Source organism: Pagrus major, chromosome 19, assembly GCF_040436345.1.
Source record: "Pagrus major chromosome 19, Pma_NU_1.0".
NCBI classification, from domain to species: Eukaryota; Metazoa; Chordata; class Actinopteri; order Spariformes; family Sparidae; genus Pagrus; species Pagrus major.
In genome coordinates this window covers 10,519,798-10,538,051 of record NC_133233.1, presented here as the reverse complement: position 1 = coordinate 10,538,051, position 18,254 = coordinate 10,519,798, and the positions used below count along the sequence as shown (strand labels likewise).

At 39.2% G+C, this 18,254-nt stretch overlaps 2 protein-coding genes across 2 annotated transcripts in view; one reads left to right on the top strand and one right to left on the bottom strand.

Annotated features, from left to right (window-relative positions):
• The first annotated feature begins 2,764 nt into the window (after nt 1-2,764).
• On the top strand, nt 2,765-14,804 carry tecrl2a (trans-2,3-enoyl-CoA reductase-like 2a). The gene is made up of 13 exons (XM_073488251.1): nt 2,765-2,867; nt 6,314-6,364; nt 6,615-6,666; nt 7,169-7,213; nt 10,682-10,785; nt 11,006-11,121; nt 12,187-12,292; nt 13,075-13,147; nt 13,293-13,336; nt 13,433-13,490; nt 13,693-13,781; nt 13,880-13,925; nt 14,037-14,804. Exons 1-13 carry the CDS (start codon nt 2,844-2,846, stop codon nt 14,162-14,164), a joined length of 936 nt encoding a protein of 311 aa, XP_073344352.1. The 5' UTR covers nt 2,765-2,843; the 3' UTR covers nt 14,165-14,804.
• abca4a (ATP-binding cassette, sub-family A (ABC1), member 4a) overlaps nt 14,792-18,254 on the bottom strand; it is a 38,149-nt gene continuing 34,686 nt past the window's right edge. Inside the window, exons 46-50 of the mRNA XM_073488250.1 lie at nt 17,431-17,565; nt 17,216-17,319; nt 17,035-17,127; nt 16,668-16,917; nt 14,792-15,948 (exon numbers count right to left, since the gene is read on the bottom strand). Of these exons, the coding sequence (XP_073344351.1) occupies nt 15,829-15,948; nt 16,668-16,917; nt 17,035-17,127; nt 17,216-17,319; nt 17,431-17,565 (702 nt within the window). The 3' untranslated portion in view covers nt 14,792-15,828. The remainder of the gene's footprint in view (nt 15,949-16,667; nt 16,918-17,034; nt 17,128-17,215; nt 17,320-17,430; nt 17,566-18,254) is intronic.

Below are 18,254 nucleotides of genomic sequence, written 5' to 3'. Positions count from 1 at the left end.
ACTACCATCCAGAGTGCAATTGTAGGCTATAGTTCTCACCTCTTCTTTCATTAATCACAAGTGAAAAACTAAGAAAGGCATAAATATTGCATCAAGCAGCAAGTGTAATAAGCTGCTGGATACAAACCACTTACTGCTATAGCATTCAGTAGCTGTACTGTTAAATCTGTTAAAAAGACCTACATAATCTATCAATAAATACTGGCTTTCAAGGTAAAAATAGTAATGTCAGTAGAAATTAACTCAACACAGAGGCACATTGCAGAAATGAGAAATTGTGTGATGTGGTCCACCCTGAGTTACGTAAACACCAGCAGGCTTTATCTCATTGCTCTCATATTCTACAAAGACAACATAAACTAGGAACTCTCAGAATACAGTATATGTGTGTGGGAGAGAGAAAATAACTGACCACTGAAGAACACTGTTGTAGGGTTCATGACACTTTGGTCCACAACAATGTATCTCAAACTTTACAGGATGAATTCAAAATTAATTCAAAATCAATCAAATCAAATTTGCAGCAATTATTCAAAGTTCTCTGAGAGCAAATTACAAAAATGTTAGTGATCTTCTCTGACAGCATTATTAAACTAATGGTCAGTTTACCATTAAATTTACAGAACACCTTTTTACTAACACCACAGACTAATTTACTCTGAAAAGTCATTTACAGTACAGTTAACAATTTTTTATGATTTTCATTAAAAAACATACTGCGAACGCAAGTGGCTGAATCAGTTTTAATGCTGGCGAGGAAAGCCATCATGGTGAAGTGGGTCAGGGATGATCCTCCTTCTTTGATGTGGAAATCTCTGGTCTGCAAGGTTGTGACTCTGGAAAAATAGGACACTACACCGATGGAAGGACTGCAGAAATGGAGGAAACGGTTGGAATTTCTGGACTTAAGTGAGGGGGAAATTGGGCATGAATCAGATCCATACATGCAATAATTAGCATTTAATTAAGTGTGTCTCTTATTCTTTAAGTTCTGTCCCTTATTATTATCAATATATATCCATGTTTTTTTTGTTTTTTTTTTATGGACCATTCCTGTTATACTATATTTCTATATGTATGATTCTTGACAAGAATTGAATAAAATAATTTGTATTTTATAGAAATCAAATATTAAAGAGTATTATGATCCTCAGACGCTAACCTTCTCTCACCCCCCCTCAGGACCAAGCACCGTACCTGGGGGGATAGAGCCTTCTCCATTGCTGCCCCCTCCCTCTGGAACTCCCTCCCCAAACACATCCGTGACTGCCCAGACTCATCCACCTTCAAGTCATTACTCAAAACCCACCTCTTCAAACTCGCTTTTCATCTGCACCTGTAGCAGTTTGCTGTACTCAACCTGTTCTCCCAAAAACCTACACAGATCCATATCCTCATACACTGTTCTTTTTACTACATATTTCTCCTCTATCGCACTATGCACTTGAGTTTATGCACCATGCACTTGATTTTATGTATTCTTGTATGTATTCCATTCTTGTAAAGTGTCTTTGAGAGTTTTTAAAAGCGCTGTACAAATAAAATGTATTATTATTATTATTATTATTATGGGAAGCCCTTTTTAATACATTGGCCAGGGGACCACAGATGAAACCATTTTTCTAATCCTGGCATTTTTACTCATGTATGACCATGTATTCTATTAATTTGCACTGTCCCCTTTTAATGAAACTAAACTAAAAAGAAAACAAACTACATACTGAAACTTTAACTTCAAGCATGCTCAAACAAGCCATACATTTCACTTTTAGACATCTGCAGTACAGGTTGACCTTCAGTAGTTTTACCTCTACATGTGTGGGATATTTTGGAGCTCAGTCTAGCCCCAGTGGGTTCATCTTCTGTTGACATATGGGTCATTGCATGCCAACTCACCCAAAATCAAGAACTTTTCCCAGGTCACGTCGTAGGTTTTCTCTACAAAATTCATGGTGAAACTTCCATTAAATTCATGAGACCTTGCAAGATCCTAAAGCTGTAATCCAAATACTTTTTTAGTTGTGATTTTTTTTTTTTTTTTAAAGTTTGGTCCTCTGAGCTAAATTTCAGCATTTTTGTGATTCCTTATGCGTATTCAAAACCTCACTAATCCAAGGGGCCCTAGGGAAACTTGGAATGATCCATATCTAAGCGCTGCAGCTAAAGACGAAGATGGGGTTATTAAGTCTTTTGCTGACATTTGGTGGAATGCAGTACATAATATGTCTGTGTTCGATATTTTTAGTATTTCCACAAGTTTATCTAAATATGAAATCCATTTCCTATTCTACCGTTTGTGCTCTTGTTTATTTGGGCCAGTGCTCCTATAAAATCCTACTTCCTAAAGAGTTTTTAAAGTTTTGAAGCATCTCATGTATTGTATTATCCTTTGTCTTCTCCAGCACCAGTGCTGTTCAGCTGCCTCACTCTCAGGTGGATATCTGCTTACTGGAGCCAAGTTGGACCCTGCCAAGTGCTTCTCTCCAAAGATGGGAAAGCAGGAGGAAGCAGCAGGACAGAAAAGCAGGAGGGAGAGCATGTGCAGGGTTTCTGGAGTGCCTCTAGTTATTCTGTGTCCCAGCACCATCTTCCCAGTGAAGAGCGAGAGAGAGAGAGAGCGAGAGAGAGAGAGAGAGAGAGAGAGAGAGAGAGAGAGAGAGAGAGAGAGAGAGAAGGAGGCTGGGAAGAATAAGGGGTCAGTCCAGAGTTTATCCTCGAAAGGAGAGGAACTACTTGTGTATGTGTGTGAGGAATGAGTGTGTGTGTTGTGTTTGCTTATACTGATGTTTAAGGTCATTGCTCTTTCACCCTGTACACAGAGGACGTAATAACAATCCATCGCCATGAGTCGGCCTACCTTCTTTGAGGTAAGTCTGAATGTACAGAATACTTTGGATTTATCGTAAACTTTTTATTGCCACTTTCTGATAGATAATTTAAAGTTTTAGATTGCCTAGTTTCACTAGGCCTCAAATGAGCCATATTTAATAGAGGCCAGGCAGAATTTGGTCTTCAGAAATGTATTTTTGCAAATACTGTACTTGTATTGTGAAGTACTGTAAACACAGGATGACATCAGACATTGAAGACAACACACAGAGGGATACTGAAGGAGCTAAACTCATTGCTTTTCAAATTAATCTCAGTTGAACGTTAGAGCAATGCTTCTGCTCAGCAGCCTCATGATAAGTTAGAAAAACAAGGTTATTGCTTTCTGCATTCCAAACTCTGAAGAGGTTCAAAGTGTCATCAGAGTTGAAGAAGTGTACACCAGAGTAAACAAGCTGAACTGGAGCCCCTTTCATCAGTTTTCTCCTGCCTCCAGTCTTGTCTCACAAGGACTGATGAGTACTAATGAAGACTTAGACAAGCAATTCACTGTAAGTGCAGCAGGCCTATGAACTCAAGCTAATTTACAACATGCTCTGGGATGTCTGCCATGTTCTCACTACACTGTTAGATGACGGCTGCAAGCCAGACTAGTAAATATTTCGATGTTATGAAAAGATAGAAGACTTATGTTCAAAAGAGAAAACAGAGTTACATGGAAAAATTTACATCACTCTCAAGTCTGTAAGCTAAATCTTATGCTACAGCCAGCAACCACTTAGGTAGTGTTAGCATGGCATAAAGACAGTTAGCCTGGGTGTGTTCAAAGGTAACAATATCTGCCTAGCAGCACTTCTACTGATTTACATGTTTCATTTTATTTGTTTCATCTATGCAACAACCTACCAGTAGGATTATTTTCAGGCCAAGCACAGTAACTTTCTGTATTAGAGATGCTGCTGTAGTAGACAAATTTTACTTTTGGACAGAGCCAGGCTAGCTGTACCTGCATGTTCTTCAGTCCAATCTAACCAGCTGCTGGATATAGCTTCATATTGAATAGACAGACATGAGAGTCATATCGATCTTCTTATCTAGCTCTTGGCAAGAAAGTGAATACATGTATTTCCCAAAAGGTTGAACTCTTCCTTAGAGCTGAATGCCCGAGCATGCTTCAAGCCTAGGACTACACTTTTCAAGATTTGTGGACAGGCAAGAACTTTTGACCGACCATATCAGATTTGAACAAGCTCTCAAATTGCTCTCTGTATTTCTTCACCGCTTTTTACAGAACACCACAGGAAATTCAGCCTGGCTAATTAGCACATTAGCAACCTCAGAGCTGACGGTCCCTCCGCTTTAGGAGCATAATAGCATCTTGTCTCTCAAAGTGTTAGTATTAGTTTCAGTTGTGTTTGAAAGTTACACTCCAAGGTAAAGAGTCTTTCTTTTCTGAGTGTACAGAGACAGATGCTTGTGGATTTTCAGCATGCAAAGAGTCAGATGAGGGCTTAGTTTCATTACTTTTCTTGGTTAAAGAGAAATTCTGTCCAGTTTGTAAATTGTGAAAGCAAACGGGACAATGGTGGCTTATACGCTGTACAGCCATATGCAGCTGATCAGCTTCAATAGTACCATGCACAGTGTTTGAAGTAATGATCCTGTGGTTCAAGCACAGCTCATCAGCTTTCACATTACGAGGAGCTATTATTGCTAAGATACTTTCATAGTTGGTATCCATTATTATTAAAGCAAGATATGGTGAAAAGAAAAAACATGTACAAGTACAATCCCCCTCACGCACACAAAGCCTTCAAAAGCCCTCACAAGCACGTACGCACATGTTCTGTATATGACCTGTGCTGTCAGCAGTGCCCTGTATTCCCATGAGAGAACATGGGCGTCTGATAATCAGATTTACAAGGGCACGGCACAACTGAGTGCACAGCGCTTTACAACGCAGCCCTAATGACACCCTTGATGCTCTTCGTGATCGCGCAAATGCATCAACATGTGCCCCTAGAAGGCAGTTGGGAAGGTTGGCAGATGGAAAGCAAAACAAACCCATCTCCCAGGATGCCCTTTACTGAGACGTCAGCATGCTCTCTGCTCAGATCCTGCAAAGCATGAACACACACTGCAAAGAGTAACAAGAAGAAATACTCATGTTTTATAGCTAGAATTGTAAAATCTCCCTGTATTGGGAGGTTTTGCTGGCTACAAGAACTTCATGAGAGTGTCTTTTTTTCTATTGAAGAGAAATGAAATTCCAGCTTCTTGTTTAAAGATATAATTGATTCCGTAAAGGTGAAGTGACACAAATCAAAAAAGAATTCATGGCTAGAAGATGAAATGACTTCCCAAACTTGTTTCTTTTACAATGCCAATAGCAAATGGTGTATGAGCTCTCCCTCTCTCTCGCTCTCTCTCTCTCCCCCCATTCTCTTTCTCTCTTTCTCGACTGTGCACTCAGCAAATCTTTAGGTATCCATTAGCGGGTTATTACACTGTCCAGTAAGGGAACCAATTTAGCTAGGACAGCTCTGCTGAGCAGCACAGTATGGAGTGCTTTCAGGGCAAATTGTGGGCCGCCACCCACCATCCTCCTTGCATATGCCGTACATCACCACTGACATGGTCTAATTAAGATGAAAAAGATGTGTGCAAGAGAACAGCGGGACAACACAAGTCCTTTTTTTCCTACTAGACTCAACCAGCCTTGTTATCCAGATTGAGATTACTCTGCTGATCAGGACACTGGAAATACTTGACAGCAGGGCCACTGAGAAGAGTGTCAGCTGTGCTTACCCTTACATTTTATTCTGTGATTTGAGTTTGAGTTTCATAAAATTTAGACCACATTTTATATAATTCCTACTGCTTGCATGAGTAACAGCCAAGGACAGTCTAAATAACAGCTAGTATGTAGATATTATGCAAGTAGACTGGGTAACATTTAGTAGTTCAAACCATGATTGTTCTAAACTGGCCAAACTGATTGATCTTTATTTTAATATTAGTGTCAGTATCATGACTTTGTGTAAAAGAGCTAACGTATGAATCTTGAATTGAAAGGACTAATAAAGGACTAAACACTTGAAAAGAAGAAAGAAGAAAACATATATGAAGTGTAGTTATAGTATAGTGTATATAAATATTCTATGACAGGGATAAATACATAGTTTTCAATGTACTTCCAGCCTTCTGGCAATGGAGAGGTGAGATCTTTACATCTTATTCTGAGAGTGATGTGAAAGTAGGTCCAGCTTTTACTGCCTGTGGTTTTGCTGCTGAGGCGGCACATAGAGGCCGAGCCTCCTCAAATTTACCACAACGTGAATATTAAGTGAATGAGTTTGAGGCATGAATGGAAATGTCTTTTAATCTCTTGAATGTGTGCATGTGTTTGTGTGTGTGTGTGAAACCTACAGTACTGCCTGGGTTTTTTGCTGTATAAAAAAATGGTATATTGTGTTTTCTTCAGGTGAAGGTCCTGGATGCCAAGACCAAAGAGCAGCTTTGTTTTTTAGATAAGGTATGCAGACATATTGCCATTTAAATGATAGTTCACTATATTGCTGCACCACATAGACAATATTTTGAATGATTTTAGACACATTTCTTTTGAAATAAATTCATGTGGGTTGAACAGCTTTTGGCTGCACTGCATGAGTGTTTAATGCCTGTGATGTCTTTGCTTTAGGGTATTTAACACAAGAAACACTGTCAATCTCTTTACTGACAGTACATAAATGTTGCATACTTTATGTTTGTATTTCATTCAGGTGGAGCCCTACTCTACAATAGGAGACATCAAGAGCCTTTTTCACAAATCATGTGAGTGTTCATATGCTGTCAACCAATGGGTTTGATGGTCCTGAGTGTTCATGTTGTTTACTGTAATGATTATGTTATAAATTCTGCAGTACAAGATATCAATTTACTGTAAATTAAAAACGATAATAAGGTTGCTATGCTCTTGAGTGAATTATTATCATACAGTATCACACAAAGCCCCCAGAGAGCTGTCCTGTTAATTACAATTTCTTGTTTACTCCTCTCGAGCCCACAGTGGTTCTGTCATCAGCGTGTGTCTGGTCAGAAATGTTACCAAATGTTTGCCAAGCCTGAGGCCTTTAGCATCCATCAGAGCAACAGAGCTCAACATTATTCCATTGTGATCAATTATTATTGGGCCTAAGGCCAAAATCTGTGTGTGTGCAAGGCCAGCTCTGCACAACCATCTGTGTGTGTGTGTGTGTGCGTGTGTGTGTGTGTGTGTGTGTGTGTGTGTGTGTGTGTGTGTGTGTGTGTGCGTGTGCGTGTTTGATCCTATCAGATCCTCACTGGTATCCAGCAAGACAGGCCCTGAAGCTTGATCCCAGTAAGTAGCCATGTTGTGATTATTTTAAGTACAGTATGTGTATGTATTAGTGTCTCATTAACAACTTTAAAGCTACACTAGGCAGTGTGGTTCCAAATTGCCTTGGATGGCAACTATTAACAGTTTAATACTGTTTAAAATTTTGATTTCATTAGCCAAAAATACTGTGTAGCAATGTCAGTAAACTATGAACAGCAGTGACTATCCAGTCACCCAGGCCCAATAATAGTACACCCCTTCCTCCTACCATTTAGCCCCACAACCCCTTAAGAGCGTTCACGTCTAGGGGTAGCATATCCCCAATTCTGGTGGTACGAGATGTCAGGGCTGTCATGGTCCTCCAAATGCAGGTCTCAATGTATAATGGTCCTTTTCTTAATAACAAGCATAAAACAATCATTGCTAGTTTGCTGATGTCTCAGTTGCTAACTAGCTACCATTAAATTGTTGCTGATTTGCACATGACAAAGTTGTTGCTGCACTCGGTACCGCTCCTCTCATATCAGTAAATGGACTTGCATTTCTATAGCACTTTTCCAGTCTACAGACAAAGTGCTTTACAACAACTGTCACATTCACCCATTCACACACACATTCATACACTGATGGCAGAGGCTGCCATGCAAGGTGCCAACTGCTCATCATGAGCGATTTGGGGTTCAGTATCTTGCTCAAGGATACTTCAACATGCAGCTTGGGTAGCAAGGGATTCAAACCAGCGATCTTTCCATTACTAAACGACCCGCTCTACCTCCTGAGTTACTGCTGCCCCACTGCAGAGTAGCAGGGTTGGTGCATGGGTTGCTAATGTTATCCTAAAAAGCACAGCTGACGTAATGATGCAGTATTCTTTTTTATTTAATGACTTGATTGATAATGTGAACAAACCATCCATGCTTTACTATTTCCACCACATAAATGGCAAATTGCATTGTGATAACATCAGGATTGTCACAGTAGTGCCAGAGAAATCCCCATAGCTGAAGACAGCATACTGGAGATGTCTGGTCGCGTCTGTTTACATAAATGGCATCGACAAAAAGATGACGTATGAGGGTCTTGAAGGGTTGTCCAATTTCATAAGTGGAGATTTCAACCACTAAACCTTGTAACCTTGTTCTGAAGGGCAAGGCGGTGCTTGAAAACGAGGAGTAGGGATAGAATGGAATGAGTGCTCTTGCAACTAGTCAGAGGATAGCTTATGTTTTGTCTGTAGGATTTTACTTATCTTCTCAGTTGAGATTAGAGGTTAGCATCACGATTCCCATATATGGTGTATATATTCTATAGTCTTTTTTTCCTGCAAAATGCAGCTGTAAATGTCATGTGTATCATGGAACATTATTTATGCAGCCCTATCGTCATTACACAGGTAAACTGACGGAAGAACACACATAACGTTGTTAAGATTACAAATTACAAACTGCAGAGGGCAGTTAGACATAGCATGTGTTCTTTATAAAGAGCTCACTCTGTAAAAGGTTTTCCGCATTTTACCTGTAATTTATTGAGAAAATATATTTGTTCCTTCAGGCTGTTCTGTCATCTGTCATTGGTGCAATTTGTGGTTTGACTTTTCAGACATAGAGTTCGTGTCAATGTGAAGGTCATACACTGAACAAAAATATAAACGCAACACTTTTGTTTTTGCTCCCATTTTTCATGAGCTGAACTCAAAGATCTAAAACTTTTTCTACATACACAAAAGATCCATTTCTCTCAAATATTGTTCACAAATCTGTCTAAATCTGTGTTAGTGAGCACTTCTCCTTTGCCGAGATAATCCATCCCACCTCACAGGTGTGGCATATCAAGATGCTGATTAGACAGCATGAATATTGCACAGATGTGCCTTAGGCTGGCCACAATAAAAGGCCACTCTGAAATGTGCAGTTTTGCTTTATTGGGGGGGTCTGGGGGGGTCAGAAAACCAGTCAGTATCTGGTGTGACCACCATTTGCCTCACATCTTCTTCGCATAGAGTTGATCAGGTTGTTGAAAGTTGGGTTAGGGTTAAGCACAGGTGTGCCTTAGGCTGGCCACAGTAAAAGGCCACTCTGAAATGTGCAGTTTTGCTTTATTGGAGACGGCTTATGGTAGAGAAATGAACATTCAATTCACGGGCAACAGCTCTGGTGGACATTCCTGCAGTCAGCATGCCAATTGCACGCTCCCTCAAAACTTGCGACATCTGTGGCATTGTGCTGTGTGATAAAACTGAACATTTTAGAGTGGCCTTTTATTGTCTCTGGATACGACACGTATACGATACGTATACGACAGCATGTTCCAGTTCCTGCCAATATCCAGCAACTTTGCATAGCCATTGAAGAGGAGTGGACCAGCATTCCACAGGCCACAATCAACAACCTGATCAACTCTATGCGAAGGAGATGTGAGGCAAATGGTGGTCACACCAGATACTGACTGGTTTTCTGACCCCCCCCCAATAAAGCAAAACTGCACATTTCAGAGTGGCCTTTTATTGTGGCCAGCCTAAGGCACATCTGTGCAATATTCATGCTGTCTAATCAGCATCTTGATATGCCACACCTGTGAGGTGGGATGGATTATCTCGGCAAGGGGGAGAAGTGCTCACTAACACAGATTTAGACAGATTTGTGAACAATATTTGAGAGAAATGGATCTTTTGTGTATATAGAAAAAGTTTTAGATCTTTGAGTTCAGCTCATGAAAAATGGGAGCAAAAACAAAAGTGTTGCGTTTATATTTTTGTTCAGTGTAGTTTAGGAAAGACATTTAAAGAGGGGAAGATTTTATATAATATTCTATATTATAGGTGTGACACAGAATAATCAATAACATTTGCAATGGCCTTCAATCTGGAGGTGAATGAAAGCATAAAAAGTCCCCATCGCATCGACTGTTCTTCCTTTGTTTTCACAATAAAAGGCACACTGCTTCATGTGCATCCTATCCTATCCCATCTATTCATTTTTAGCTTAGATTATAACAGAAAAGGCAAATACAACATGTGAAATACAAAAAAGAAAAACCTACCATGAGGTATGATGTTGGAGACCTTTTGTTGAAGGCTATCTTGTTACTAAAAAGCAGAGTAGAGACTTTGGTTAAAAGCTATGTGGGCCACTTCCCCCTGAGGATATTCTAAAAATGTCATCCAATTAGTAGAGCATATTATCTGTGGCTGTGCCCCCATGAGCCTTCAGGTAGAGAGAACGTGTGCTGAACACTGATCAGACCTTCATTAAAAACACTCTGAAACACCAGTTTAAGCCACAATGCTTTGCACACGACTGCTTACATTTACATACTCATAACCAATATCTGCATGACTGTGATTGCAAATTCTGTCAATGTGGTCATTTCTCAACTCTGGAAAGGTTGATAACCCAGAGCCAATGTTTTTCACTGTATGTAAGACTTTTTACGCTTCCATTTCAGATGAAGTTGAATTTGTGTACTTACTTTTTTCTTCTTTTTCAGAGGAAAAATCACTTAGAGATGATGAAATCTTACAGAGTCTACCGGTTGGGACCACTGCCACCATGTACTTTAGAGATCTTGGCCCACAGTTAGGTTGGACTATGGTAAGAATTGATTGCTTGCTTGATTGATTGCTTGATTGATTGCTTGATTGATTGCTTGATTGATTGATTGATTGATTGATTGATTGATTGATTGATTGATTGATTGATTGATTGATTGATTGATTGATTGATTGACAATATGGTCGGCCATCTGTGTCCTGCAGGCCCCACTTTGTGCAACCCTGGTATAAAGTGATTTATAAAGTGATTTTGCCTCCAGGTGTTTCTGGCAGAGTGCATTGGGCCCCTTCTCACCTACCTCCTCTTCTATTTTCGAGTCCCGTACATTTACTCACACAGATATGCCTTTACCTCCAGTCCCCATCCTGTTGTCATGTAAGTGGAAAAAAGAAATTTAAACTATTGTTGTATGATTTGATGATGCATCTTTACTTTCTTGCCAAGATATCCACCTTATTCCTAGCCGCCATGATACCATGGGCGAAGTATTAGTGCGACTTCTGGCACGTCCTGTCACATAACTGGAACCAGCGTTTTTCATGGTAACAGGATGCTAATCTTCTTTCTTAGAGTAATTGATATGCTGTATCATTCATTCATAAAGATCTAGGTTAGCCACTTTATCGAGTATATAATACTAACACTAATATTATTGCTTAACCCACTTACAGTAGCTAATGCTTCTAACGCCTTTAAAGTGACTCAAAAATCCACTTTTCTTACAAATAGGACCTTAATAATGTATTATTATAGTATTTATTGCTTGTCATTTACTTTTTATTCTGCCTATTTTATGCTTCACTACATATGAAATTACATCTACAATGTAGTAAAAGTCAGTCTCTGTAAAATTACATCAGACTCTGAACTGCATCATCTGATGTCAGTGTACCATCTTTTCTGACATGATTTAGGCCCAATATAACTGTTGTTTTGAAAAAATCACTATTTTATTGCACTATGACAGGATGGTTCAGACTCTCTTTTATTCATGTTGATCTGTTTATTGATCCACATTCTCTCTGTCTTGGGTTGTCATTTTATTGTAGCTAGTACCTGAAGGAACTTTCCACACCCTACAATTGGGATTTTCACCAATGTTATCTGTTTTTGTTTGTATTCAAGTCTGTACGAATTTTTAATCATAAGTCCTGTTTCGTTTAAACAATCCTTCGTGGTTTTGTTTTGCAGCTTATTGTGTATGTTTATATTAGTCTTCTATTATTTACAGTCCATTGCACTTCTTTTGCTGAATCCAAAAAAGTTATGTTGCTGCAGTGACCCAATTTGGCACACAGTGATCATTTAAATTTAATATTTTCTCATCTGAAATTGTAAACACGTTGCAAGAATAGTGTGATGAAGTTGCATACAATGACAAGGATGTAAGCAGTTAACTGTACGTATTAGTACTTCTGACCTTGTCCCTCTGTCTCTCAGACTAGCCTGTGCCTGTCATTCCTTCCATTATATGAAGAGGTTGATAGAGACTATCTTCGTGCATCGTTTCTCCCATGGGACCATGCCTCTCAGGACAATAGTCAGGGTGAGGACATCCCTGCTACCCTTGAAAAGACGAGTCTCTGATAATGTGCTCACCTCCTCTACAATGGGTGGCCTCCTTTTCCCTCTCCCATACCAGCTGTTGTGGTACTGATTTTAGCCCTAGGACTTCCTCTGCTACAGAATGCAGCTCACAATTGAGCTAGTGTCTTACAGGTCTTCTATAGTGTATAGTGCAAAAATAGAAATTGAATCAAAGTTAGAAATAAATTTACATCTTAATTGTCTGGTTTAATGTACATTAAATGTACATAAGTGTCATTGTTTGTATGATGTTAGTGTACCATCAACAACTGATGGGAGTATCATGGGAAGAATTGTTATTGGATAAATAACGCAAGCAACAGGAATGAATATAGAAACAGGGCATTTGCACTGCATCGCTCTCAACCAGTTAGGACACTCCAATAGGAAACACAGAAATCAAGCTTATGTTTTTTATGCTTACTTTCGTCACATGCAGTAAGGACATGCTGTAACACTGTGAGACAATAACCATTCATAGAAAGATCATTTTCATACCACAGAAATCTACAGTGATGTAGCCTATGTCCCACTCATTTTACCGTTGAGCTTTCAACACATAAAAGTAATGAAATAGAGAAACAGCACAGTGTTTTTCTTAGTTTTTTTTCTTATTTATATTTTTTATATCATATATAGGGAGACATTTTATTTATATATTGATTACTACGCTGTATCATGCAATGATAAAAAAAAGAAAATAATTTTTACATTCATACATTCTGTTTTGTTTCCTCTCAGAATTGTGCCTATTACTGGGGTTTCTCAGCTTGGTTGGCATACTATATCAACCACCCTCTTTATACACCTCCATGTGAGTCAGCCCCCATGTACACACACACACACAGACACACACACACACACACACACACACACACACACACACACACACACACACACACAATGTTGTTTTTTGTCTTCTGTGCAGCTAATCAACACCAGCATATCTCTCTTCACAGCATATGGAGAAATACAAGTTAACTATGCATTAGTCATGTTTGTGGTATGTATACTGGTGTTCACTCAGATCTAACATACATTCTGTGTGAATGTATTGTCTGTTTGATAGTAAGCTGTGAAACTTTTATTACTCCTCCAGATTTGTGAACTTGGCAACTTCTCCATTCACTTGACTCTGAATAATCTCAGAGGTGATGGTAAGTTGTACTTGAAGGAGGAATAGCTCTACACCCAATTTTGAGGACATTGTATAATCCATCAATTTAGATATTATGTGACATCATAAACAAAAAACATCTAACACTGCCTGAAACCCTTCAGTTGTCTCAATTTGATTATTCATCATTAAGAGAGCCACTTAAAGTTAAATGTTATTTGATCTTTTTATTTATTTCTCAGGATCCAGGGCCAGAAGGTTTCCAGTGCCAAATAAGAACCCCTTCACATGGCTATTTTTCTTTGTATCCTGTCCAAATTACACTTATGAGGTAATAGAAAGTACTTAGAGTAATTTATTATGGCAATTAATATCACCCATACTCGTATATTTACCTATCTATGCCTCTATGTTTGACATATACTGTAGGTAGGAGCTTGGGTGAGCTTTTCCATAATGACCCAGTGTCTGCCAGGTGTGTACAGTACTTTGTTTTGGGGTTTTTTCATAAATCCACTTACTGCACCAGTAACAATAGTTGCACCGAAATGTGTATGTTCTATTAACTGAATATTTTGTATTCCAGTGGCGTTGTACACATTATTGGGGTTCATTCAGATGTCCATCTGGGCCAAAGGGAAGCACAGAGCCTACATCAGGGAGTTCAAGGACTACCCCAGCCTCCGGATGGCAATTATCCCCTTGATTCTCTGATTGTGATCAAAAACATGAACTATTGTAGCTAATAAGGGGATGTATATTTACTCCTCAAAAGTGTTTCTCACTAGACAAAGATGTTTGCTGTCCAGCACTATGCAAGTTTTTTATATCAATGAAAGAAGTGAAAGGAGTGGGAATGGGAGCAATAATATTATGGCAATACACTGGGGCCTGGAACATTTTAAGTGTTTCAACAACAGGTTTCAGTTTCTTCCTAGTAGTTTGATTTAGCATTGTTTTTTATTTCTTTTCGATGATGAATGCTTTCAGCACTTCTAAAGTAAAAGAAATAAAACAGACTCTAGCTCATTTTGAAGTGCCTGTGGGAAACAAACTAACAGACTAAAGCAGGAATGCTGATAAAGCAGACATTTAATTATGCTAATATTAAGCTTCTCCACTATATACTGTATATCAGATTATTTTCTTCAGAGAAATTGAGCTGTATTGTAGAGGTGTAACTTCTGGTATTAATGTGTGTGGAGCTGAGCAGGTTGTTGGTGATAACTGCTGTGGTTCTCTAGCTCTTGCTGTCTAATCTCAGGTTTTGTTAAAATGTTTTCTATGAATGTGAAAAGTCTAAAGCAATTCTAGTGTAAAAAAAAAGAAAAAAGGCCCACATTTTATGGAAAATGTAACTTTATTTGACTTGATGGTCTTTTCAGAAACATTGCTTTTGTGTCATTGTGTCAAATTCCGCTAATGACACCAAATGCTGGTAGAACGCAGACAGTTTACCAAAGTCGCACTCACGTATATGATAAAGCATTCATTCACAAGACATTGGTGGCATAAAAATAACATATGACATCAAAATGACTTTCATAGCAGCAGGAGGATTTTGTAAAAACGATTAGCTGTATTGCACTAGCAGATTTTTTTTTTTTTTAGCAGATTGCTTAAAATTGTGATGCTTCAATTAAAGCTGCATCAATAAAGTGCTAAGACTATGCTTCTCTGAGTGCTTATTTCACATATCTAAAGAAGGCAAAAAAAGATCTTGCTTGGCATCTGAAGCAAAAAATATGGACCAATGCAACCCGATATTGAACTTTTTTTGACGTATCATCAATCAAACTCATGGTCCTTGTCATAAATCTAAAGCTCTGCTTTATTTAGTTTTGCAAGGCCTACAAGGTGAGCAGAACGTGGAACATATAGCAGGCACAGAAATGCTCCACACTTTCCAAATTCTAAGCCCGCTAACCCTGTTTACTGTGGAAGCAAAGTAGAGCATGTGTAGTATTACATGTCAAATCATCAGTCAAATGTGACATATGTCATGTCCCATATATGGCTGCCTCATTCACAGACGGAATATCTAGGCCTAACACCACAAAATGGATCAACAAGAAATGCAAAAAGACTTCTTTTGCTCAAATCTGGGAGAGAAAACCAGTTCATCTTCTGTGATTTTAGTATCCCAAAACTGATCGTACACCAGTAGTTTGTCTCTACCAGGCTAGGGGCAGGATTTCATGATGGAACTATATAGCATCTTCTGCAGATTGTCTCATGTGAGAATGAGATTCAGGTTCTGCCAACTAGCTTTCAGTCCTCCAAAGTACACACACATTGATAGGCCACCTTCTTTCAACACATTGGCCCTTGAAATTGAAGCCAAAGTCCACCTTCCAGTTGAGCCCATTGAGCTGAGTTCACTTCTCCAAAGACCTGATGGATGTGGTGTCAATATATCGCTGTGCCCCGGCAGCTTTTGGATGCAACACAATAGCGTCATCCTCTCTTGATTGTTGCTTGGCAAAATTCACAAAAACCTACAGGGACACAGAAACATTAGGATCGACATGTTGTCCCCTGAACCAAAACGGCTGCTCTGACCTTGAAAAAAGTGATAGTCATTGCAAGACACTAGAGAATGGAAAGGAATGTAGCATGATTTGTTGGAACCATTGACTGTATATAAAGATAATCCAGACAGCTGCCCAAAAGTGAAGCCGAAACATCTGATCACCCTCTGGTGGCTGGTTGCAGTATAAGTCACAGAACCCTCCCCTTTCATATTAACAGATGTGACATGAAGCAAATTATGAATTAAAAGTAAACTTCAAATACATGATTCCCAAAGCTGGTTTTGTCATAGTAGGTGTTTCTTACTACTTACTAACATACAGATGTTAGCAGGTATAATGTTTATAAGGTTTACCATATTGGTTTAGTGTGTTAGCATGCTAACATGTGCTAATTAACACTGAACATAAGGTACAACAGAGGCTGATGGGAATGTCATCAGTTTTGGTCGCAAACAAACAGTGTAGGTTTGACAATCTAAAAAATGTTAAAGTGAGGGGGCTGTCAAAGTGATTACAATTGAATCTGTAAGTTCAATGAATGCTTTCATCCCTAGAGCCATGCCGCTAGCATGGCTAAAAAATAAAAAGTTCATGACTTATTCACAATTTCACTAATTTACTAAGAAGAATACTCAATTCCCTTTTCATAATACATGATGTTGTGTTTTGTTATGCTCATTCACCTGATCAAGAGTGGTCTGTGACACTGAGTAGTCCTCTATGTTGAGCTTGTCTTTGTTAGCTAGGACCATTTGAAAGATCCTAGCCAACGAGGAGGAGGATATCTTGTACTGCAGAGTGTTGTAGTGTTTCTCTCTCTGGATGCAGCCCGGGAAGGTGCTCTCCATGAACGCTTCAGCAGGGTTCAAGTCAGGGGCACAACCGGGCTTAGCTGCCCTGATCTTCATGGTCACCACGTAGCCATCACCAAACCTGTGTTCACATTGTTGGACGATGAGCAACTGAGCAGAAATTTAATTGGATTTTGTATATATTGTTACATGAATTTAATATAATTTTGACACATGGAGATGAAGTAAAATGACTAACTTGTATTTGAGATGCTGAATGGTTCCCAAACACTTAAATGATCCGTTAACCATAATTGCTAAGCGGGTACACAGCGCCTCACATTCCTCCATACTGTAAAGAAAGAAAGAAATCAAAATCTGTGCAAATAAAAATGCACAAAGGTAGACACACAGTCAAACACCCACAGTATGTAGTTCACCTGTGTGAGGTGAGGACCACAGCTCGTCTGTCCTGAATAACACTCATGATGGAGTTCCACAGGAAGCGTCTGGAGAGAGGGTCCATGCCTGTAGTTGGCTCGTCCTAATGTACAGTAATAGTAACACATTAACATACACACAGAAACACCAAACCATGCTCATATAACTACAACTACAACCTACAACCAAGCACTGTCATTAGTGTTGGCCTCACCAGCAGCACCAGCGCAGGGCAGCCTATCATGGCAATGGCTGTGGAGAGTTTCCTCCTGTTACCTCCACTGTAGGTCCCTGCACTTCGGCCTGCATCCTCTGAGAGACCCAGCTTCCGGATGGCCCACTCTGCAACCTGAGCACGAGGACGATAAGTGTCTCAGGCTACAATTCAGTCAAACTTCAGTAAAGTAAAGCTGTATCCTTGACACAGAATGGATCCAAATGACTATAGTACACAATGTAGATTCAAAAAACATAGGGTCTGAACTTCTTTGAATGATAGTATTACATGATGACCATTTATGGTCAACTTCTCCATTTCATTTTCTAGCTGATATGCTGATATCTCTGTTTTCTCTGTTCTAACAAGCTTGCATTTGGTAAAAAAAAAAAATCTTCATGATTTTTACTGTAACTTCTAAAAGAAGGGGAATGGGGGTTAATAAGTTAGACTTGGGGATTGCGATAATTTTAGATTTGTACATTATACACGATATAGTACCATTTCGCCTCTCTGTTTTTTTCCTGTTTTTTCACGTTTTACGTCACAAAATAGGGAATAGAAGGAAGTAGCATGGAAGCCATTGACAAAGTTATGCTGGTTACTATTACATAACTTTTATTTCAGTCTCTCTTTCAAACTGAACCGTGACTGAATAATGTTAGACCGCTGCTTGAACAGTGATGGATGGAAAACTAGTTATGCGCCAATGCCCTTAACATCAACACGCGTCATGAAATTGCGCTGGAAAAGCGCCAGGGTGTCACGTTTCCATCACAGCTGATCAGAGCTGGAGCCAATAAACACCCATGAACACTGCA